The following is a 26133-nucleotide window of genomic DNA, read 5'->3' on the forward strand; positions in this document are numbered from 1 at the left end:
AAAAGAATCACTGGCACATTTGGACTCCCCCCTTCTCGCTGGAGGAATGGTCAGCACTTGCATCGCTTGCCAAAATTACCCGAAGCACCCTGTAGCTTTCAATTTTTCCCTGAATACATCTTGTCTTAGAGCACCATTGATAGTTTTATTTTGGTAACCATCAGACAAATTACATTGAAAAACCTACATCTTCTACATAATTTTTCAGTAGACTAGCATAACCTCAGGTGGGGGAAGGGAGGGTGACCGATTCAACCTTTGAAACTCATGTGTTTTCAAAGACAATTGTCAGTGGATGAAGTTTGCGTAGCTTTGAACTAATTCTAGCTCTCCAAATTTTTATCAGTTTCCTAAACTCAACCAAGCGGGTTCAGCTTAGCGGAAGCATTTATTCGAAGGGGCATTTGAAGGAGTTTTTATACGTTGTGTTTAATGGAAATGACTTTACGGTTTAATATTCTTTATTAACCATGTTATGAGATATCTGCATTCTTATTTCATTCTAAATGAAAAAATTAGCGAAATTTAGAGGTAACCTTCATATTGCCACTTATTCATATTAAACAATATAAGTTGTACGTAACCTTTACGCAAGTATTGCATATTTATATAAAAACATTCGAACAGCTTCTAGTGATATGGAAAGTGAAAATGAAATACAAAGTTCTTTTTAATATCAATACTATACCAGAAAACAGTTAAAGCCAAAGTTGATTTTTTTGAATGCTTCATAATTTCGGTCTCCTTATCTCTGTTTAGACTAACTTTTGATGATTCGAGTCGATTCGACTGCGTTACGCCATGGTATCAGATATTGACTGTAATGCCATCAAACAATACCAGAGGCAGCGAAACACACCAGGCAGAAGAGGTGAAGAAATTGTCACGATATAGCTTAGTTATTACAACAATTCTCTTTGAAATCCCAAGCAAAAATATTTAGAAACCAGCTCGTATTACACATACTCTTAAACGACAGCGGCAAAAAATTTCAAGTCTCAGTCTTAACGACCCCCTTGAATAACACTTGGAATAACGAAATACTATATAAATCTACTCAAAGTTTAAGGGGTGGAATATTACGTGTTGTCCAGCAATCAAGTTTTCCATTAAGCCTACACAGTAGAAAGCTATGTAAACAAAACGCGTGTAAAAACAAATATTTCTGTTTCTACTATAAAATTTTAGGGAGAGGGGGTGCTAGAATACGAGGATTCCAAGTAAAGAAAACAGACGAACATACTGTTTTTTTTAGTTACAAAACCACACCACGTAGCGTTGAAATATCAAACAACAAAGGCTGAACTGTGGGGCATAACGAAAAAAATATACTCTTTGAATTACGTGTGGTGATTTTTCGTGATGTGAATTGCAAAAATACCGGATGATCTATTTAGGCAAAAACGGTGGTGGGGAAAATCTCCTGGGCTTTTCAATAGGGTAACTCTTTTGACACAGTAAAAGTCGAGCCTGTTTTTGTGCGTTAGTGGTGACGATCGAAAAATTATTGAATGGACTCTACGGGAAAGCACAAACGAATCGCTTTTCGAAGGATTTCTAATGAGAAAAAGCAAATATCAATAAATAAAAATATTTCATAGTAGTATTTGAGTTTTCTATTTTTCAAGATTTTCGTGGGAAAGTAACGTTTCCTCGTGCATATGGCAAATGTGAAAGAAAGATTCTACGAAGATAGTCAATACATTTTCGAAATAAGGTTGGGTGAAAACACTATATTTGGATTAGAATACTATATTTGAATAAAAAATCGTTATTTGGATGCAGACACTTCTTTGGATGAAAACACTTTATTTGGAAAAGAACTAAAAAATTTTAGACTAGCAATTAGTTAAGTCCTGAAAGTAAGGTGACAATATGTCCCTCCAAGGAGCCTTTTGTTTACCTGCACAGGGATATAATTCCTGGCACGTCTAGTCATATAGGGGTCTTGTGGAGGAGCATGGTAAAGGGTATGATGTTCAAAGAACGAACATGTTACTTGATGCGTAATAAACCATGATACTGAGATTTATGTGAAAAATAATGTAATAGTAATATTAACAATAATAACGGCAATAAGTGACAAATACATCAGCTGTTGAAGAAAATACTCTAGGTAATATCTGAGGCTGTTCAACCAGCAAGAAGAAAAGTGAATAACTCACAATATTTCAGAGAAATATTTAAATTCTGCTACGTTCAAAATTTATAAAGTAAATAATGTTATATATAAAGGGCAAAAGCCAATTGGCAAAACAATTTGATGAATTTTTGTTATATCTGGAAGGGTATGGGATAATTTGTATCATTATCGTAACAATTTGTGACTTGAAGGGATCATTTATGTTACTATTGTGTCGATGGGAAGATCGATTCAAGTTTACAATGCAGTGAATGCATTAACAGTTCGGGTTATCAGGAATTTTAAAAATGAGGTTTCTAGCAATGGGGATTGTAATTTAGCTCTAAAATTAACCTGACGTAAAAATTTCTTTTTCACTCGTTGTGCACACGATTCTATTTAGATTATGGAATCAATTAGCATCATAATCATAGAAACGGATAAAAATTCCCCAATCTAGTGGCCTAGCATACCCTCCAGACGACAGCTACGTAAGATTGTAAAAATCACAGTACATTTTGCCAATTTGTGGGCTTTTTGTCCTTGGTATCAACTACAAATCTTATACACTATAATACGGCCAAACATTGTCAAGAAAAACTCTGCAGTTTATAAACTATGTAATAAAATATCTCAAAAGTCTAATAACGAAGAGTCTCACCACTCAAAATTCCAAGCAAAAATGTCTTAGAAATAAACAACATATTTTTAACTGACTCGCAGTTTAAAAGTCTCAAAAAACCTACGCATAAAGTACAGTGGTGTTCAAGCTCTTATCAAATTTATTCGCATTATTTTGTCATTTATTAAAATAGGCTAGACTATCTAAACTGTCACTTTCAAAGGAGGCAAAGCCAGTAAGAGGCAACCACAAAAGAGACAAACATAAACGAGTTATAAATGAGACTAAGAACTGATCACAGGGGGTGGGGGAAGGAGGGGGCAGAGATTGACACAAGAAAGCGCTTGGAAAACTAGAAATACAGGAAACTGGATACCGTTGCTATACTTATGGCATTTCTATTTTGTGTCTAAAGTATAAAATGATGGAAACTATATATGAAAATCAGATTCATAAAAAGCATATATGGTGAACAAAGTTGGGGAATCCAAATAAAAGCATCGAATTGTTGGCTTTTGTCTGATTAATTTGATTAAAGTTTTGAACACCACTGAGTGACGCGTAGATAGTACCTAAATGTAAGCTAAAATAATTTAACAAATAAAGAAAAATGGTAAATAAACTCCAAATGAATGAAATTCAACATCCTGGCAATGTAATAATACTACAGTTTCAATGGAGGTTAATCCTGTCTTGTTTACTCTAACGGCTAATTCTCTCAACCTATTTGGCTATGCAACATAGCAAAATAGGCTCCCAAGACAAAATGAGCCAAATGTATATAATATTGCCTCACTGATAAGTACAAAAAGGATCCTCTTGGTTGCAGTGCCATTCAAAACGAGAAGATCCGGATCCAGAAGATCAAGTAACTAGTTGAGTTTTAATTCACTTATCAGTTTATAATTAAGTACAAGGATGGTTTTAGAATCAGCTCATAAGCTGACTGTATCTTCTTGAATTATGCTGAAACTAAGGAACTTTTGCCAATTCTTCAATACCGTTGAGGAAGATAACATCCATGGGTCAATAGACCAAATACGTAAATATATTTGTCAACGAGCATCAACAATAAATTCCCCCCGTTTTCAAATGGCAAAACAAACACAAAGTAAAATTATCAATGTAAATCTGGACTTGCCACGTAACAATGTCTCCATTATCAAATGCAAATGCATATCTTTACACTAAAACATACATCCCTTTGGAGTAGTTATATAAAAAATTCAAATAATGTCCTTGAGAATTTAAGAACGCATAAATATTACCTCAGTAAGGCGAATAGACATTCTGTGTTGCGTATGCAGCTTGCTCTGGATACTCAAAATTTCCAAATACTCCCTCGTGTCCTGCGGGCATTCCTGCGGGCCACGAGACTTTGGCTACCATTGTCTGTGCAGTTGTAATTGGTGCATAGCCTGCTGGATAGTTGCCGTCATTTGGTCTTGAAGTGGTTACAGCTGCAAGACCTTGAAAGACGACAATGCGTTAAGTAAAATGAGTTGTGCGAGTCATCGTAAAGCTCTTAAAACCCGGACTGCTTGGGATATTATAGAAAAGGGGGTTAGAACAAAGATGGCTTTTTTGAGAGAAAGAGCGGGGCGCAAACGTCAATTTGGTGATGACCGCTATCATAACACAATTGACATAGCGAGTGGTGCTGAATACTGCATAAAGTGTGGGCCTTCCTGTCCCTCGAAGTAATTAGGACAAAAATTCTCAATCCCTTGCCAGGTTTGATATATTTTGAAAAAAAATTAAACCTTGAAATTCTTCAAACCATTGACTCGTCATAGGAAACGCAAAGGCTATGATTGTTGAATAAGATTTCTTATATATTAGATTAATTAAGATTAATTAGAAAAGATTTTTCATCGTACCTGGTGCAATAGCACGAACTTGGTAAGGAGCAGTGGTTACCACGGGGGAAAGCTGTGGAGAAGTACTTGATTCACCTGGGGATTAAAATCAAAACGAGATTTGAAAAGTCAGAAAACGCTTAGACACTTAAATGATGGGATTATGTTCACAAGGACAGCACATCAGTGCCACGAACATTGGCATTTGGACGATTCTAAGGCAGCCTTTCCATTAGCCCGGGTTAAAACATATCCGGGTTAAAAGTTATATGTTTTTAAAGTGAGTCAATGGAAACGGCAATTTTCTTCGACCCGTTTTTAATCCGTTTTAGATCATTCCCACTTAGCCGGGTTAAAATGTATCCAGGGTGAAAAGTTGTAAGAGAAATCAGTATTTGCATCCACAAATACTTGAATTTCTATCGTTGTAGGCCAATGGAAGCAACATTGACATCCAGGATTTTGGTTTTTTTATTTTTGGCGCCATCTCAATTTTTAAAGGTAAAAATTGATTATAGTAACTGAAAACACATTATAGTAACTGACAAACTATGTCACGCAGGAAACAAGGCAATGTAACATCTAAAGCAGGTAGAGTTTGATAAAATACAGTATAAAAAAAACTCAAAAATCTTAAAGTTAGCGAATGTTCGAGCATATTGGAAAAGGGGAATGGTTCGAGTGAAGGAAAGTTAAAGCCTTCTGGGGGCTCCGGTAAAAGAGGGGAATCGAGGAGTAATAGAGGTAATAGAAATGTACTGAGGAAGGTTCAAGAGGAATGGTGAATCAATTCAAGTCATTCGGGTTCCAAGTTGTATTGGTACCGTCTTTTAACTCTGGGATATTTTAGATGATAACTTAAACGTACTAAGGCTAATGCAGAATAAACGAGGGTCAAACAAGTCTTGACTTATGCTTGACTCGCTATCTTCTCTCCGACCGGTGTCTTCTTACCGCTGGCGTGACTGAACAGTCAACGTGACAACTTTTAATAATTTAAAATGTTTTAGCTTGTTATTACAAACAGAAGTTTCGCAACGAATCTGAGTTCAAAATCAAATGTACATACCAAGTTGGCTTATTGTATACTCTGCAGCATATCTTTTTGCATCTTCCAAAGTGCGACACAACTTGGGAGGCTGGTACGTGGTGCCAAGAAGAGGCAAGGTGACCTATTTTCAAAGCAGGTTAAAGCAGGTTAAAAGTCTGGCAACTCAAAAGAACGGATGTGGAAAGAAACCGCAGACATTAAGAATCTGGGTTCTGGGGATGGCAGCTGCATATCAGGTATAACATTTCTTAGCTTTCCTTGCAGAACTGCAGAACTGCTTTAAGGAAGGATTTGCTTATAACACACAACATAAAGTCCTAGCATTATTAATAGTAATAATACTTTTGATTTTAAAGCTAACGTTCTGTATTGAATATACCTGTGTTTAAATTATCTAGCTTATGAGGCTAATAATCAACCTGCAAGACAGTGGTTTCTGGCTTTAAATTAATGTTTGAAGTAGAATATATTAACTCTTTACCTTATACAGGAAGAGCTGGCCGTCACTAATGACAGTGCTGTGGAGAGTGTAAATGGGCGTTCCCCAATTGTTCTTCTGGCATAGTTCCTCAAGCAGCTGTGTACATGATGGAAAACATTAAGACAGGCTCAATTTGGCAAAACGCAGTATATACAGTGGCGGACATCTGGGGGGGCGGGCAAGGGGGCGACCACCTTAATAAAAGAATAGGCTTGCCCCCAATATTTCACTAAGCGTCCGCCCCTGAGTATATACTTAAATTTATTTTAAATATAGAATAGATATTTACTGAAAAACTTGCAGTGCTTGCAGATGAGCTTCTAGGTTATGGACCAGTTACGATATTCCAACACAGTAATCGAAAATTGATTGCAGGGGTCTCCTTAGAAAAATTATACGCGCGGTTACATTTCTAATAGGTAGAAACAGGCGTGCTCCTCCCCTGTCCACATGCATCCTACGTCTCTGTCTATGATTGGGCCTTTCTAACAGTAATCGATAACAGTTTTTTGGCGGTACATAACTTGAAAATGGCTTTGAAAAAAGCAAACATTTCACAACATATTAACTAAAAGCTTTTTCGTCTGACACTCCTCAGAGCATAAAACGTCAGAATAAGGATCCGAAATAACATGATGAAAAATATATACCCAGCTGTGGATCGAAATAGGCCAATCAGAAAAACGCAAGCACAAGACCGGTATAGTTAACCAATCAGTGCCGCGTGCCTAAAGTTGACCAATCAGTGCCGCGTAATTGAAAACTGCGTTATACTATTTCGAATGCAGAATCTGCATGGACAGATTGCTCATTATTCATGAATCAAATTTCATTGCGCATGCACTTTCAACTTTCATTGAATGAAAGTTCTACAAAAAGACCAATCGGAATAAAGGTCTTTTCGTGATGTTGAAAATGGTGGTTGTCTGGAAATCCAATACGGATCCATTGGTAAATCTCATCTAAGAGAGATTCCTTTACATAAGGGCAGAAAATAACCTGTAATTTGGCTGGGTCACCAAGGAACGCCATATGTGTGGTGTACATGCGATTTTATTAATACTTGGATAAATGATGTCTGATGCGACTGCCTTTACAATACAAAGGCAGAAAATGATCTTGCTTTGCCTAATACATGAAACCGGATCTTAGATGTTGGTTCCATATCAATTGGATTTTGGATTTTTCTGTTTTTAGTAAAGCACAAGGAGACGAGAAATACGGTCAGGTCGTTTTTAGATTCAATGAAAAAGTCACAGGGCAACTTAAGGCTTCTTTGACAATTCAGCTAAAAAAATTACCTGGATTGGTGAACGATTTGTTTCTGGTTTCAAAGTCAAAGGATTTGTGGGTGTCAACTCCATGCCAGGTATCAAATCATACAAACCATCCTAATGCAAAAAGAAATAAAGTAAAGAAAGAGATCTCAAGATACAAATACAAACTGTGTCGATTTAAACAGGTAATACTAACGGGCTTACAGCACAAGTAAAAATCAACCTCTATCACTAAAAATTTTTAAAAAGTTAAGGACTGTATTCGAACTAGATAAGAACGCTAACACTTGCTTAAAGTTGGGCTTGGATAGAAGGAAAGCTTTGAGGAATGCTCTTCAGATTCAACATCTTATCTAGAGTTTCCCCAGTTATGTTTTCTTTATTGGCCATATTTCGATAATATTTAGAAGGTGCATTCTGGAGGAATCACATTAAAGTGGAACTGAAAATCTTCTTTCCGTTTATAGTAAAATGATGCATTCAAATCTTGCTCTAGTGCTAAAATCTTGCTTGCTTTTTCTAAAGCTTCGCAAATTGGTCAAGCCATACCCACAAGATTAGTTTGTTTTCCAATTTGTATTTCACAAAAACTGTACATGTGCGACTTCAATTAATTTTGAAGTGCTATCCCACTTCTTATAAAAAAACCTTAAAATGTTATCCTTTTATTAAAAATAATTCCCCTCTTTCCGATTTAGGAGCCTCTGGCCTGCATTTTTCTTCAAAAGTTACATCAATCTTTGCCTGAGTATCATTGTCTGATTATTAAAAACAGTAAAATTGGTCGGATTTAACAGTAGCTACTTCTTCAGAATAACAAGACTTTAGTAAACAGTCGAATGGCTTTAAAAGTAATCTAAGCTCAAAAAGACATGATAACAGACGGGAAATGATGTGAAATTTCCAGGTTTAATCAAGCCTTCTACAGAAATCAATTGATACCTTATCTGTTAAGTAGGGTTTCATCTCTAAACTAAATTACCTGACGCCTTCGAATCCGGTAATTAGGACCATTGACATAGCCCGGAGAAACTGGGGTAAGTGATGGTAAAAATCCATTCAGAAGATAGGCCCGACCGCCTGCGGATCTTGATCCGGCTGCCGTTCTACCACGGCCCCGCATTACGGGCCTGACGCCAACTGGGCTCCTAGAGCAAGAGAAAACGAACACCGTTAATACGAATCCGGAATTTGGTAGCCCGGTTCAAAACCCGACTGTTCATTTGAAAAAAGAGAAAAATGTAAATTTCGGAGAATATCCTGGATTGAAGAACACATAATGGCTAAGAGATTCGTATGAACGAGATTGTGGTTCTCTTTGGCAGATTGCTTGCATCAAATACTCCGCGCAGAAAATGTCAGTTCTATGGACAAAGTCTGGAGTTTATATAACTGATGTTGAAAATTGGGTTTGTCAATTCGTAGAAAGCTTGTCAATAGACCAGTTCTAAAGCAATATTGTTCAGCAATATTGTGCAACATGATATATATGAACTCTCTCTAAATCGTCACATCATATATGTTGTCTGCTCATGTACATACAGATTATGAAACATCTGACAACATGCTGTCCTGTAAAGTTAAGATACATTATAGCAGCTCGATCTTGCTAGCCTGCGTCACAGGCCAAAAAACTTCACGGAAGTTTTTGGTCTGTGACGCAGGCTAGATCTTGCATGTTACTCGCGACCAGTCCTTGCGCAAGCTTTAGTCAGCAAAGACGGAAGACGGTGCTAATACTGTGGAATCCGGCTATTGCCAACACTGCTAATTACGAAAATACCGCTGTTAAAAACTAAAATAATTTTCCTTCGATTCTGACATAAACGCTTTCAGTGACTGACCCTGTGTTACTTATAGCTGGTTGGTGTACAGCATTCTGCGAACAAGACCGCTCGAATTTGGGTGAAAATAAAGCATCACAGACTTTGCAAAAGCCATGATGCGTTGTGCAGCCAGAACATTTCTGTAAACTTACTCCTCGATCCCTTTTAATTTTCAGTGACAAATTACTCGTTTTCTCGGCTACCGAGTACTCAGTGCTTGTACCACCAGAGCGTTTTGTGGCTTTTGAAAATCAAGATCATAAAATGGGATTACATTGCATAAGAAGATGGCTTTTTTTGTATTGGGTATCAACTTCGTCAAATATTTAAACGATCACCGAGAAGCAAGTGTCTCCAGAGTTTGAATGAGACAAGAGAAAGAGCATCCTGCGGTTATAGCACGCCAGATTGTCGACTTATGACAGGCATTGAAAGCCAATCAGCTATATCAGAAAACGTTTACATGGGAGATTGGAAGCTTAGAGACCGTTATGCTAGCACGCGCACCGGGCGTAGGTATGCGTATTTTGAGATCGCTTGGATCGCAGAAAATAAACTTCAAATAATCTTTTGGTGGTGCGAAACTTAAAAATATCTTTAATAAGAGCTAACATTTTGAGTCATTCTAAAGCTTTTCGTCTGACACTCTTCAGAGTATAAAACGTCAGAACACAGGTCGAAGGTGTCGGACGAAAAGCTTTAGTATGCCTCAAAATGTTTGATTTTTTCAAAGCCATTTTTAAGAATAAACCTCGCTCGCTTTGGTTAAAACTCTTTTAAAAAAGGCGAGTGAACTTAATTCCTATTTCTTTCATTGGTATCCCAAGTCCTGATAGATTCTATTCCCACAGCCAAAATACACTATTACACAATACATCATAGATACAATTTCAATTCTTCACGACTCCTTTTATATTCCATAGGCAGTAACCCAAGAAATTCGTACTTAGCTGGCTAATGGGGGGTAATCCAAAAATTCTATGGCTAGATACAGAGGGCAAGCTTAAATTTGGCCATGTATAAGAAAGTAAGACAGAAAAACCCGCAAAAGGTCATTTGAAACATAGCTTTCTTAGAGATCTTCATTGCAGAGGTACAGTTATACAACCGGTCTAGAAACGGCTACCAGAAAACGTCCCTAAAGATATATTTGTTGGTGTTGTCAAAAATTCAAGGCTTCTTCCTTAAAGAAAAGCCCAGCAGAACTAGAGAATTTTCGGGGAGTACGTTTGGAATTTGCCAATTGCAGACGCAAGAAAAAGACTAACCCCGTTTGGTAAACCAACATTTTTAAAGCACCTAATATTTTTGAACTATCACGAGTCTGACATGAACAACATTTGAAACATGGAAGTTGGGTGACCCAACACGGTTCTTGAACGATCCATCATTTCAACCAACACCTATGAAATACTGGATAGTTTAAACAGGACTTAACCGTACAAACACATTTTGGGATGTAGAAACCGGAACTTTCATGGCCTTATATTTTCGGCTGATTTTCTCAAACGGATTAAATGCTAAGGCGAAATTAATTAAAATCAGTCACATGTTGCTGGTTGCGTCAAACACATTTATTCGGGTTCAAAGTACCAAATCAAATGAAGGGGCAGCCAGTCATGAGATTGCACAATTTCAACGCAAAACCAGATTTCTGCTCTTTGGGCATTTTCTAAGTTCAACAAAACAAGTAGCTCTTACCTTTGGGCATATCCGGGTGGGTACACCATGCCTGAAGGGTATTGACCCCCAAATGCATAGGGAGATGCAGGCATTTCTGGTACCACCGAATAGTTCTGGTAATTTTGTGCCATTTGCAGGAGCTTTGACAATGCCCGTTGTTGCCTGTAATGCTCCTTATCGACTGGTTTCGCAAGCGTAACTTCGACATCTGCATCGTCGATCTTGCGACCTGAAATTGGTAGCAATGATAAATTTTAACTGTCAAAAAAGTGTAACCTGTCGTATAATGGATGGGGCAATCTATTCTTGCAAAAACGTGCGAGATTTTTACCAAAATAAAAAGATTTCTGGTGTTTGTCAGATAAAACAAAATGATTTCCACTTAAATTGTACGAAACTTCCATTTGCTCTCGATAGTGTAGAAATTTTGGTGCATCTTTACATGCCTGTTTCTTTTTTTATTACCATTTTTTTTATCAAGTGACCTTCACACTGGCTTTAAGTATAAATAGGCCGAAAATTGTAGCGACGCCGGCAAAATGAAACAGGCCTACGCTGGCCTAAATGAGGATAATCTTTCGTATTTCATTGCGAAGATGAGATTAAACAAAAAGTAAATGATCAACATAAGAACCAACGCAAACTGAAGTAATTACTCTGAGTTGATCCTTTATTTAGCAGTGCATTCAAACTGTGGCTAATGTTTTATTGTTAAAGTAAACATGCACCATAGAAGAGACAAGGCTTTACATAATGACAAAAGACCACTAAGGGCTGTCATTGGCTCTTGTCTTAAAGGCTACTGAATGACGACTATATTTAACAAAGGGGAACATGTTTCAGTGGCTGCTAGGCATTCCGTAGGATGAGCATCTCTACAGTAGAAAATATCTTCAAAGGTAGCGATGGTCGTAGGAGCTTAGTGTAGGATATCAAGGGTAGTGGCGCAGTTGAGAAGATTTTGAATTGCTGCTAGAGTTGAGAAATTGCATCATCACTTAGGTAAGATTCAAGCAGCACCAGTTCATACCCGTAATGTGTCAACCGCGATGAGATTCTATTCAAAGCAAAGGTTGGTAAAGGAATGCAAGTTTTAATGAGGCTAGATTCTGACGACTTTACGTTGGCCGTAACAACAGTTTGACTAATGATTACCTCAACCGTTGCCCTGTACTAGCGATAAATGGAGCCTAATTTACAAATGCCTCAAGAAGCAAATCCAATGCATGATTAGATCCAGGTCATTGGCATCGTGTGTCTTTCTTTAATTCTCTAATTTATAACGAGCGATTTGACTTGTCTGAGCGCCAGTGGCAGCTTTTAGAGAGCTAGGGGGCAAGGGTTGGACAAACACCCCCTGCAGCAAAAACTAAAAGATGCAAGTAACACGTACGCTACAAGGAGGCAACGGTCACACTTGATACAAATTGAAACAGCCAAAAAACAATATTTTGTGCCTATGACGAGTAATGTAGCCAACTAGTATGAATGTAGCTACCCATTCAAAGAGAAGTCATTAAGCTCAAGGGCTCAGCAGATTGTGCAGAGGTGTAGCTGAACTTGAACCGATTGTAATAATACTCGATATTGCAGTTTCTAACAACTATCCATGACGATAGACACCCAAACCTCCAAAGACATGATTTCATAAGAATAGATTTAAGAATAATTTTAAGTCTCAAGATTAGGGGAATTTAAGAATCAACTTAGAATTATAGCCAGGCTTGAATTCAATCAACAGTTTGACTCTCTATCCAACTGAGATTTTTCAGCGTGAATTTTATGCAAAAAGTTTGAAGAATAAAACTCAAGCTTGTATTGTAACTTATACTCTAGATTCTTACCAAATTCACACGTTGTATCACTTAAGAATGACTTAAGAACAATTATAGGCTGGGAATATGTTTCAAAATATTGTGGCTTTGCAAAAATTTACGTGTTCTTATAAACAGTGTGCAAACAGAATCCCCTATCAAAGGATGAGCGTTTGCAAAGATGTTTAGGTGATTGCTTATAGAAAGTGGAGATGGAGGCCCATTCAAAGATTTACAAGTGACTACTTGCATTTCTAGGCTCTAAAAATAAAAAAACAAAGAAGATCTAGAGATTTGGTACATACCCCGATGGGAAAAGATTAAGACTTACACATAACCTAAATGTGCCGCAAATCGCAAGGAAATGCAGATAGCCACAAATGTGAGTCAATATCGATTCAGCTGAATGCCTGATGATGTCACTGGTGTTGTCATTCAGACTTAGCACCATTGCTCGTGTTTGCATGGTAGATCGCACAAGCAAGTGATAATCCATATGTCCAGAGTGGATGGCAGCAGGAACACAAACCAACAGATACCACATCAGTCGAGGTAACCGGTTAAGATTAACTACGGTTGAATCCCGTTAAGTTGGACCATCAAGGGCGGTAAGGAAAACATCCACCTTAGCGAAGGTCCGAATTTAAAATCAGTCTGAAACTGAGAGTCCGGGGCAGGACCTGTAGATGCAAATGAACCAAGTCTATTTAAACTGTTTAACTCATCATGATGGTGCGAAACACTCTCTAAAATGGGGATAAGTTGAAAGAACTTTTTAAGACAATCACACGAGTGTGAGCTTAAAAACCCTTTCCTAAAAAACTTTCGTGATGGCCCTTCGCTTTCGAACTGAGGCGTCTTAAATTTTTATTCCCCTCTGAAGAGAAACCATACGTCAGGTAGATTTTCATAGACTTGTCAGCAGGGATCTTATGATTCATGACGGAGATCACAACGACAACTCAAGGTAGCCTGGAACTAGCGCTTCACTCCAAGGACACCTTCATTTTTCGACGCGTTGAAATTGAAGAATTTTTCGGATTCTTTAACGTCTAAGGACTATGAGGAAAAATGTTTTGTAGGATTACACCTTTTTATATCTTAATTTGCATGACGACAGTTGACAAAAAAGTGAAATGTGCCTGGGCCTGTGCAGCAAATAATTGTAATTTTACAAAACAATATTTCGTAGATAATTTCGTTTATTTGACAATAAAATGCGATGATGGAAAGCTGCGACATCTGAGAGAATTTAAATTTGCAGTGGAGACATTTGAAGGCGCATTTACATACTGACCAATTGGTGTGGACAAATAATTTGGTAAAAGCAGAGAGATTTGCTAACTCAGGTCTTCCAAACGCTTCAGTGCCAATTAGGCCTTGGACAGACTTGATTATAAAATATGCCAATTCGCCATGTTGTTGGACAGACAGGATTTCGTCCGGACGGGGCTATATCGCTGATCTCGCACGGACAAGGTGGCACAAGAAAGACATCGTATATAGAGTGAGATATATTCGAGCCCCCGATTCGTTAACTCGAACAATTTTCATAGTTCCGTTGGAGGTTCGAGTTATGAGGGTTTTACTGTAGCTACAATAGAAATGACCTTACTCCACGCGAATCAACAAGTCAGCCGTCGTCATCATTTCCAGTAGTCACCAGGACTAATCAGTGTGAAGACCAATCTGCCAACCAGAATTTTAAACTCAAAGATGTGTGGTCTTCTGCACTCGACTTCAATAGTACCTTAGGTTTACCACCCGCTTTCCAGAAATGAAATTTATCCAGTCGGCGCGCAAACGCTGACCTTTACTTGCAAGGACACATTCCAACGCAGCATCCAATCAACCACAAGCTACGCAGTGACATAGGCTGAGAAATCCTCTTACCATGTTTTATCGCCCCGGCTTCTTTTCTCTTTGAACATGCAGCAGAATCCTCTAAAGTGACGTTTTTGCATTAATACATCACCTTAAAGGTGAACTGACACGCAAAATTAACTTGACCTCAAATGAAAGCATATCGAGCATAAATAACTGATACATTATCATTTTTTAATATTCAACACAGTTTAGGAGTTATTGAGCGTCAAAGTTAGCCACCGAACATTTTCCGAGCACGGACGAGTTTGCCCGAGCCTTCCGCATAATCGTGACGTCACAAACACCATGTTCACATCACTTGAGCAACACGACAGTCTGAAAGGCCGTAGTTTTATGACTTTGCAGATGAGCATCGATACATTAATTGAGTAGGTTTTGGCTCCATTTTGGCAACCTAATTAGAAAACAGATTATGACTCCTTTACAACCCTTTCATAAATAAGATTTGCAAGAATATCGTATTATTCAACGCGTTTGGGGCCCTTCCTCCGTCTTGCAGGACCCAGTGTGTGGCGGGCCAACATATCAATAAAGGTAGCGATAAATATATTGACAGGATTTTTATTTTCTGGAAACCTAAGTAAAATACTTTTATTTTGTTAAATACGGCTGCTGTTAGACTAATTTATCAGCACCCATCCCCCCCCCCCAAAGTTAATTTCGGTCTTTGATCATGGTTAACTTCAAATACGCAGTAAATATTTCGAATTTAATTCACTCATTTTCGGCATATTTTTTATTCCATCACATGAAAAATTTTCAGGGGTTAAGAACCTGATACGATCGAGTCGCTATTTGCAGGAAAACAACTTAGTAAAATTTTCAACTCCCAGGCCGCTGCCCTCCTGTAACTCGAGTGAACCGATGAGTTTGCAAACCCAAAATAAAATAACGTACATGATTTATATGGATGTATATCGAAGTAATAATATATATTGAATTTATTCGAAAAGGAGCTAGATTCATGATAAAATGAAAAGATTCTTACATTTGCCACATTCGTCCGCATGATTGACTTCAGAATTAAGAATTTCTTCGAGCAGCTAAAAGTGCCTATTCCTTCCAAATATAAATTCCCTCCTAATATAACGCAGTACCAGCCAGCACATATCCTTCATATATTTCATTAGCATCGAATTTTCATTATCTTGGATCAAAGGCTACATAGATCTCCTCGAATAGTAATTGAACAAGATGAACTGAACTGTCCAGTCCATGCGTGATTTCCATTCAAGAATAAAAACATGGTGTTTGTGACGTCACACGCACTGGGTGACATGAAATGCCGACAATGGTCGAACACTCGACGATAATTTCATGAAATTTAGAGCGGAATTGCGTCAAAACGGACAATAATAATTAATCGAAAACTTAAAATTAAGATTCCATGCATCGTTTTCTACATTATATCAAAAAATAGTTTTGCGTGTCAGTTCACCTTTAAGTCTTATTTATTACAGGTGGGTTTTTATCAATGGTTGTCTTTTGGTCGACAAATTAAAGGCAGGTTCCGAGGGGCAATGTACAATCTCTACCAAAATTGAATGATTTATAGAGAACTTCATGATTTTCACCAAAGATGTACAAGATTTCCATGCAGCGGTTTCTCCCTGGGTGTCAAAGCACAAACCCTTTAGGAGCAAATGTAAAATACCTTCAAACCAATGTTAAAAATGATCAATTAGTTCAACATATATAAAAGAGTTTTTTGAGGGAAAGGAGGCTTTGAGCTTTATAGAAACAGTCGTATATCAGAGTAGAGTTTGAGGTAAGATTTCATTGAGGTAAGGTTACTATCTCAACTCTTGAAACTTTATGTGGCAGTACATACGAACTAAAACAATGCGCACCAAACTTCATTTCATTATCACCATTCCCGTCACTGTCCTAAAGACGAACAGCCTGGGCTCTAGTGCACAGACTACTTCCAGTAAGCAAAGCTTGTTTAGACCCATACACCCAAGAGGCGAAACTGGACTATTCGCTTTTGTAAATCAACGAGTAGATACCAGTTAAAACTCCAATCCGCTTTTGGGTGGATGGATGGCAAAGGCACACCCTCACAGTTGCTAGAACCGACCATTCAAAGCTAGAATTTGATGCTCTGCAAAATAAACCGTTGCCTAATATATCATAAAGAATTAAAAGTTGGTTAAAAATGAATCTATCCATGAAATATTAAACCTATCACAATATCTGGCACGTGTCATTATAAAGTCAATGATTTCGAATGGAGAGAGTGACCAAAGGAGGTGCCATTGCCTTTCCTTTCATAAATCGTAAGTTTCCTTTGACATAACGACTTGCTCAAAAGATCACAACATCGTTTGCCTCCAAGAATATCATCAACAGCTGTTAGGGATACCCTTCTGCCTTGAAAATCCACTCGAGCTGACATAAAGGACGCCCTAAAAGCCAATGGTTTTCAGGTCTATGTAAACACCCCATTAGCAAGAAAATGATACGCGCTGAACGAACAAGAAGCCTTCATTGCAATACTTGACAAGGCCAAGCCACTTTCAAGAACAGCGCGAATGAGAGATGGGGTCTTTGTGATATTGTTGAATCTTTTCTCATTTCGTCTTAAACAACAGAGGAGTAAATGTCAAATTGTGGTTCTGGTAGGAAAGTTGAAGAAACACAAGGAGTTACATAAATCATCACAGAAAAGGCTGGAGAATGAAAAAGGCCATTCAGGCTAGGGCATCAACTTCAATGCGACACTGTGCACATATTTCTCACCCAGACTTTTTAATTTTCCAAAAAGTGTTGGAACATAAAAGGATGACCAGAAACTAATGACATCGATAAAAGAATGTGCAATCACTTCCTATATTTGCTCTATCTATTCTTCGAACATTTGCAAGGCATTGCAAGCAAATCATTTATTCTTTTGGCGGGTTTGACAAGAAGATTTTATTAGGAGGGGGGCATCATGGTCCTACAAGATTTCGCAAACAGTCACTTTTTAACCCCGAACGGGCACCTTTCCACTTATTTTAACGTTTCAAGATGACTTCTTAGCTCTAGAGAGTTGCCTTTTGAGAACTGTGTCCCTTCAAATGAATTGTGATTTTCAAATCTCTGAGAGAAGAGCAATTATGTTTATCATCACTGATCAAAAGAAACTTAAAGTTTGATTTGTAATTACACAGCAGCAAACGGCATCGAAAGCTTTAACCAATCAAGGAGGTATTATCTCATGAACTTTAATGATTAGAGAGAGCCAACGGTGAAACTGAGCGGGCTGGATGAAAATGAATGAACCTTTGCCAGAAATGAAACGAAATATTTGAAACAATTCTTATCGGTTGAAGATAACAGTTGTCAACAGTGCCCTATAAACCGTCCCTCTTACATGCAAAAAGATCTGCCTGGACATGAACGACCTGACAACATAGTTACACCGATTACGGCAGATCACAGGAAAAACCGAGCCATTTGACAACCCTGAGGCCACGGTTAATTTACCAGAAACTCTTCTACGTCAGTTAAATCAAACTCTTATTAAACAAGGTCCGTTGGGCGTGTCCAAAATTTATCTACTAATTTTCTTCATGTAAAGTAAATCCCCTGTATTGTACATTGATTATTGACTGTTCTACACTGATTATCGACAGACAGGGTAACCACAAATCTATGTGTAAAGGCTTGATTCAAGCAAGGTTGATTAGTAATTAAGAAAATCAGTTAAATGAAAAGTCTAACGTGATAAAAAAATACCTTGCATGGCCTGAAGCGCTTTCCTGGCTCCTTCTCTTGTCGCAAAATGCACGAAACAGTAATCCTTGATTTTCTTGACTCTTTCAACTTCAGCATATTGTCCAAAAATTTCTTCGATCGTATCTTCCGTTGTGTCTAGCAGCAAATTTCGCACATATAATACCTTCACCTTTAAAGCAAAAAAAAACAGCAGTAAATATGCAGTTTCTAATAGGACTTTGAATACGAAAAGTAACTAGTAAAATACGAAAATAACTCAAATTCAATTGCCTTAGATAAGATGTGGGGATGATTCATTGGTAAGATTCGTAGACTATACAGACCCAAGGGTCCATGGTTCTAGTCCCTGGCATGACCAAACTTTTACTTAGATTCTTAGATACTTAGAACGGAGATTCACCGGCTCTCTGTAATTCCAGGCGTAGGAATCACGAGGCTTGGCACGCCGAGAGGAAAAGACAAGACACTGCTCGATAAGCATAGCTCCTTGGTGTCCCAAAGCTACTTTCGAGCGCTAGGTAGCATAAAAAAGAAATAAAAAGAACAAAATTCTAGAATAATTATTGTTTTATAATTTCTTTAACATAATCATTGTTTTTTGTCATTTCACTCTTCGTGAAGTAGATAATTTAGTTGTAATAATGTTTCTATATGATTTAAATTAGCAATTTGTGTTACGCAGTCAGTTAATTAGTCAGCTACACACTTATTTACAAAAAAAACTGGCTGGTCTTACAATTTTTCAAAACTTTGAGGCTCTATTTTCAAAATTGTTCTTAAACTTGGCGAGTCTTAACGTTGCTTGATATTAGTGAAGTATTACCAATCTTTTCACAGTTTTTCCCTCCTATTAGCAACAGTATAAAGACATTGTTCCGATCTAAACAAAACGAAAATGTTTGAAAGAAAATGCAATTTTTAGACTAGGATTCTGGAGTCCAGTCTACTAAAAACAAATGGCGAATGTAACTTAAAAACTATGCTACAAATGGCGAAACAAATAAGAAAATCGGTTCAGTTACATAGTTTGGCAAACTAAATAAAATTCAACATAGGTCCATTTAAAATAGGTCCCTGAAAGCTATTTTGGACTGGGGTTTCTGGGACCCAATCGCTTCGAGGATATAGAGTACCGAAGTTTGAAGTCATCAAAAATATTTTTTAGAATTTCTTAGATTTGATCACATAATCTGAAAGAACAGCATAAAATACCTCTTAATATGCAAAATCAGTTAGATATGCTCAAAATTGGGCGAGATATGGCCAATGGAAGGTTTAAAGTTTGCTAACGGATTACTGGTATTCTGGCCTGGTTCATAAAGTTATGATCCAAGACCAAATTATAGAGGTTTGATGGGGCAAGATTCTGTGCTCATGTGGCCATATCTCAGCCAATTCGTAATACCTTTAACTGATTTTGCAGATTTAGAGGTATTTTATGATACTCTATGAGGTTATGGAAACGAATTTTAAAAATTCTAAAAATATATTTTTATGACGTCATCACTTCGGTACTCTATTATAATTTTAACCAGCGTATCTTTTAGGGCCACCACAATCACGTTTGAGCAGCTTCTTCACATTACGGTTAATGACGACAGACAGGTATTAAACATTGAAGTATAACTGCATAGCACAGGGGGGCTCCTTCAGCAAGTACAGTATCACTTCTTAAACACACGGGGGTAACACTAATCCTCACAGTGTATTACCGTTTTCATTAGAGCGGGATAGTGAATGGAATTTTTTTAAAAACAACACATGCAAATATGCTTCAACAAGGATTGCCTTATGATCATGCTGAAAAAACACTTTTTGTCATGTGTAAACTGGAGAAACAATAAATTGTGTTTATGTAAACACGGAGAGAATCACTCGTATAAAGAGTCAGGCCTATGTCAAACATTAGGCTCCAGAATGCAAGACCTGATGCTGATTTGTAAAATAACACAACACTGCCTGAAAATTCCATAACTGTGTGAACGCCGACATATGGGGGCTAAGGCCTATTTAAACGATTTGAGTTGTTTTTGCTGCCTTGCAGAAAAGTAATAACTGAAAAAAGGCAGTAGAAGATTTTTCAGCTTTTCGTTAATCAGCAGAAACAAAAATTGAGTCGTGTAGCATACGATTGCGAGGGATGATATCAAGACTAAAAAATTCTGCTACTACATCCATGACATGCTCTAATTTGTTTTGCTTTTTTGGAAAATGTTTGGCTCAGGGGTCAGAGAGAATAGGTACAGCGAGGACCGAGATAGCGGGGGGCCAGGGGGGGCATACTTTTGCTTTATAAAATATGGCTGTTTATTACCAGGGCTGCCCCCCCCAAAAAAAAGTTTTATTTCAGTCTTTGGAGTACATCAGTGAATTGTCGGTATAAACAACTTCTCGCTACTTAAAAATAAAAGTTGGAACTAACTTTGAATAATAGTTTGTGTTTGCAGCATCGTGGAAACACTTCCTTTTTATCATGAATATCTATTGGCGTTTGCTACTTTATTAATCGAAAGCTGTACGTTAGATTTCCAGATATTTGAGCTCATGAAGAACAATTTGAAAGAAATAAAGTGGTCTTTGAACTGATTCGATAATCCAATCCTCTGCAGTTGAAATGACGTCTATTCTTTAATATCTTTTAGAAATAGATGTGGAATTATGCAGACAGGAATCTTACGGACCGGCAACCACGAACCGAGCATCTACTGTCAACAAACGAAGCTGTCCGGATCATGGTATTATAAAAGGAGACCGCGATAGCAGTAAAACGCGCAAATACACAACTGTACATTCACCTAATAAAAACTGCCGAAATAAAAAAGAAGATCACGCCTGTTCAAAGATAGATGGCGAAAATCCTACACAATAATGTGCCAATATTAAGCTGGATTAAAAAATGCGAAGACGAGCAATCCGAGGAAATGATTTTAATAACCAACGGGTTTGAGAAATGCTAGCACATCAGCTGCTGTAGTCAGGTGGTTGCTTTCGAGAAAGTATTCTGTCCACTCTGTCCACTAAGAAAAAAATATTCTTCGCTGTGCGGGATGATATTCTTCGTCTCAAATGGTTGAGTTTTCAAATCGCTTTTAGCTCCCCATTACATCAGAATTTACAGCTACTTTTTATTTCATTGTGTTACAGAAAAATTAAGCTACCATTTTCAGCCAAATGGACTTGAAAACTCATTTTATAAACACTTTCAAAAGTTGTTTTATAACAATGTGCTCCAAAAACGTGAAGCTTTGATACCACGTCAATAATAACTTGGGTGTAAAGAAAAATAGGGGCATTTCTGGGGCAAATGACGGAGCAAAGAGGGAGAGGTGCGGGGATTTATTCGGAAGTGGAAGAAAGTAATCAAGAAGAATTAAGAAGCATGTCAAGAAAAAATATGAAGATACTCATCAAGGATATTCAGAGCACCACCTTTACGGCCAGCTGCCATCGGTTAAAAAAGCAATTAACAACAAAAAGAAAGTACGGAACAATTGAAAAAAATACAAAAACTAAGACCTTGTTGAAAATTTGTAAAGCTTGCTGAAAACTGTTTTGATAGCTTCAAAGAATTTTTAGGGGCATCTTCATCACGCAAGAAGCTGTCCAATGCAAATTTGATTTCTTATAGACATCCACCAAGGCATTTTGTCATTTCAGTTGGATACTACTGCACAAAGTACACAAACATTGCATAAAATTAATGTCTTTCCAGTTCTTGGTGCGCGAAGATGCCCCCAAGGTTAAAAATGTTGCTCAAACAAAGAGAACAAGTGAGAGGAAGGAAAACAATTTACCAAGAGACTTTTGAATTAACAGCATTTCCAAGAAAAAGAAAATCGGTGCACGGGTAGCTCATGCTACGTCACGTGAAACTTGTGGTTTGGCCTGTCTGGACCCATCTTCTCTGCTCTGAGGGACAAGGATGTCAGCAGGGTTTTTCGTGGGACAAAGGTGTTATTGGTCATGAGACAAGCGTGGCTGGCTTCGAAATTCGGCCCCAATAAATAATTCATTGCCACGTTTTTTAACTATCGACTACAAATAAAGTTGACTGAGAATGGCCCAAATTTTAGGAAAAGCAAGAGTTTGTTTTAAGAAATCAAGACAAATCTGCGTAGGATTAATTGTTGGTGCTAAACGTAGTTTATGTCCCCCGCATTGTACTAAACATCTTATCAGGCTACCTTGCTCATGGGCTGCTAGCTGTTCTTAACAAACTTTCTCTTCTTCGTACACGGAAATATGACTGACAGTGTACTTTCACATAAATTTTCTTGTTACGATAGATGAAAGAAAACAAGGAATTCTGCAGCCAGGAATTCTTACGAGGGATTATTCTTTTTGGCAAAAAGGGCATTTGTTTATGCTCATGTTGGAAAGTGTTGATACCAGTTAATCGTATATAAGCATACATATACATATACTGTTTAGTTTCTACATCCCAAAGCGATGGCTAAGAGCACAACCTACAAAGTTATAACTGATGCTGGTGGTAGGGAAACTAAAATATCTTTCCACATGCTCCATTTTAGGAAGCGTTCAGCAGCTCCAAACAGTGACATGTATATGATCTGCAAAACAACCAGCAAATCCCAGTTTCCTCATACATTTAGCGAGCCCGAAACATTCAAACATCCCTCAAACATTCAGTTTATTTGCTTTGCATTGCTGGTGGTGGCATGATGATCACAAATTTATCGATGCAGTAAAAAAGTGTTGTTTGCTTTGCAAATTAAAAAAAATAGCTTTGTTATGCAAGGAAGATATGTACTATATAGGAACAAAGGAATTTTTCGATCATTATAACTAAAATACGATGTCGCGGGACTTTTAGGGTGAAGATTAGCCCATGATACATTAGACAAAATGGGGATTTTTGCTCCCAGTTCTCACCAAAACAATATTGAACCGAAACAAATTTTGACCCTTTCGTATGTCCAGTGCAAATCAAGCAAGGTATTTTCAAACAAGGATGTTTTTTAAAATAAGCGCTCGAACTGCTTCCTAAAAATCCATTTTTTGAGAGTTTGGGTACTGAACAAGAAAGCTGTCTATGCGATGGCCATTATCTGACACAAGTATAATCTATTTGATCCTAATTTCAAGGCAGTGGGACTGTACAAGTGGCATGCTTCGAGGGGTTGTAGCTGGGCTTGAACAAATCGTATTGCAGAAACAAGAAGGTTTGTCTAAGCCAATCAACGTATACGATAAACTTGCTTTAACCAATCAAGTTACAGAACAGCTGATTCTTCCTCAGTATTTAATCGGCAGTTTTAACGAACGGGCATGTAACTGCAATTCATACAGACCAATCTGTATTTAACTGTCCATTTAGATATATAGCTACATTTTCCCATCACAAACAACTTCGGTCATTATCATTATGTTTACACGGGCTACTTCCGCTATGTTTTGGGAGTCTACGGCAGGGCATGATCATAATCAATTAGTGTATTTTCATGTCGTCTGACAAACTGTTTGCATCACGTGTAGAAATAGCGATACTGCATCAAGCTACTGTTTGCAAAGCAAATGAAAAGATTGGGTGAACTCAAAAAAAACTTATTGAAGAGCAAATCAAAGATTCTTCATATAAAATTGAAGAACGAGGGTTACAATCTTTCTTCAAATATTTTAGAAATTTTATTGCTGGAACAAAAAAATTTGTTGGGACATTGAAAGGGAAAAGGTTCCACTGGGAGGAAAGTTTGAAACATATGATTCTGATACGAGACTGGTTCATAAGAATGAAGCTAATAATGACAGCTGATATTTTGCTGGTACAGCCTCCAAAAATTATTATCATAAACAGTGAACCGAAGGTTTTATGGCAGGAATGGTCCAGTCTGTACTAAGAATCGAATTCAATAATGGCATCAAATACTATATTACACAAGAACGTGTTGATGGATCAAAAGAAGTACTTTCAAAAGAAAAACTTATTACGTATTTCAAAGTTCGTTGTGTATTTAGTTTTCTGTTTTTGGATTGTTTGAAATATACACATGGAGCAACTCAAATGAAGATTGAATCTCCCATCTACTTTTTTTGGATTAACAAATTTGATAAAAACTCTAAATAATCTATTAACCTGAAAATTAAGGCATTTCCTTAGTTTCTAATATAACTTTTTGCACTTTGTAAACTGGAAGCAAACTTGACAAAATTTGGAAAATGGAAAACAGAAAAATTTTGAAATTTGCTCAATTAAATCAAAATTATGAAAATCGTGTCCCCATCACAAAACTGGGGTTTTCTTGGGAATGCTACACATGTTTTTAACTTTGCTGTTTTATTTGGAAACGACAACATCCCATACCTTTACAACTTAAATAACATTATTTATATATGACAATTTTTTATTTTGATGGAGAATCGTCATATGGTGAATGCAGCTTGAGGTAATTAAAAAAAGGTTTCCAGGTGTTATATATCGATATTTATTGGCAAGAGGAGAGCAGATTTCTGAGTTCCTTCCCGCTTTGTGCCGGATATTCACTACTGAATGGCTTTAGGCATTTCACTGACCTTTGTACACGGAAGCGCACGAGGTCTCAGTCAATGGCCATTTTCTACAAGAAATATTGCACAAACATGTGATGTTACTTGATATCATTCAAGGGGATAATAAACACGAAACACTTCCCAGTTCAGTGGTGAAATTTAGTCCTGTTAATAAGCCTTGGTATTAATACAACCTGGGGGCTGAAACGTATTGTTTATTAGGTATTATCAACGAATAGAAATAACTAAACGTACAAATACGCGATGCCGCGGTGACAGTTACAGCGCAGTGGGACCTTGTTAGCGCTGCTGATTCCCGTGGTTTATTACCAAACGTACGCGAGGTTAACTAACTGGAAATCACATCGCAGGTCCCTAATGAGAAATCTCTAGTATATTTAGGCCATGGCAAATGAAACAAATACCTGCTCCATAATCTCTTCGTCGACGTCTTGTTCGGGCTCTGCCCAGTCAACAGCAATTGGATGCCCCCATAGCTGTATTCTTCCACTCATTAACTTTCGCCTTGCCATGGCTGCAGCTCTATGATTTTCGAATTCAACGAAGGCAAAACCTCGGTTCTTCGTCTTGTCTGTTGCAGATGGGTAAACAATTACATCAATAACATGATCAGTAACTTTGGATATTTCGTCCAAAATTTCATTTCTTTTCACCTTCTTCGGTATTCCACCAACGAAAAGTCGGCAATTATCAACAGACTGACAAACACCAAGTAATCTGCCTTTTCTAATTTCATGGTTGTTTAGAGTTCTAACGGCCTTTTGAGCGTCTTTTTTCGTGAAATATACGACAAAGGCATACCCTCTGTTTTGACCGTTGAAGTCCATCATCAAACGCATTTCATAAACTTTCCCTACAGTTTCAAATACTGGAACTAGCTCATCTTCGAAGCAATCTCGTGGTAATTTGCCAACGAAAACTTCACATCCACGTGTGGGAGTTGGTCCAACGAAATTCGACGGTGGGCCAAACCGCCGTTGTCCGTTATTCTGCGTCATTGGATAACCAGTTTGCTCCATCAACTCAAGAAGAGCTTTTTCATTCGGGGCACCGGCAACAGCGTCCTTGCCTGTTCTTTCCACTTGCTCTCCCTTCAACGATGACATATCTTGATCGGAGTCGCTATCTGTAGACACTTTAACAACCATATTTCTTGTAATCTTTCCCGTGCCTCTGTTCTGTGTTTTCTGCAGCCGTATCAACACGCGGAGATTCTTAATACCAACCCTGACAACTGACTTGCTGTCTAAAGTCAACTCT

General features: G+C 37.7%; 1 protein-coding gene across 1 annotated transcript; it reads right to left on the reverse strand.

Moving 5' to 3' along the window:
- Positions 1-891: 891 nt before the first annotated feature.
- LOC135680887 (putative RNA-binding protein 46) lies at positions 892-26133 on the reverse strand. Its single transcript, XM_065195107.2, has 9 exons — positions 25278-26133; positions 18346-18514; positions 10940-11150; positions 8395-8560; positions 7437-7526; positions 6136-6231; positions 5673-5775; positions 4625-4699; positions 892-4213 (listed from the first exon to the last, which is right to left on the reverse strand). The coding sequence occupies exons 1-9, from the start codon at positions 26019-26021 to the stop codon at positions 4014-4016; spliced, it is 1854 nt and encodes a 617-aa protein (XP_065051179.1). The 5' UTR covers positions 26022-26133; the 3' UTR covers positions 892-4013.

The sequence above is a fragment of the Rhopilema esculentum genome, chromosome 18 (genome assembly GCF_057945365.1).
Source record: "Rhopilema esculentum isolate cy_ngs chromosome 18, ASM5794536v1, whole genome shotgun sequence".
Taxonomy (NCBI): domain Eukaryota; kingdom Metazoa; phylum Cnidaria; class Scyphozoa; order Rhizostomeae; family Rhizostomatidae; genus Rhopilema; species Rhopilema esculentum.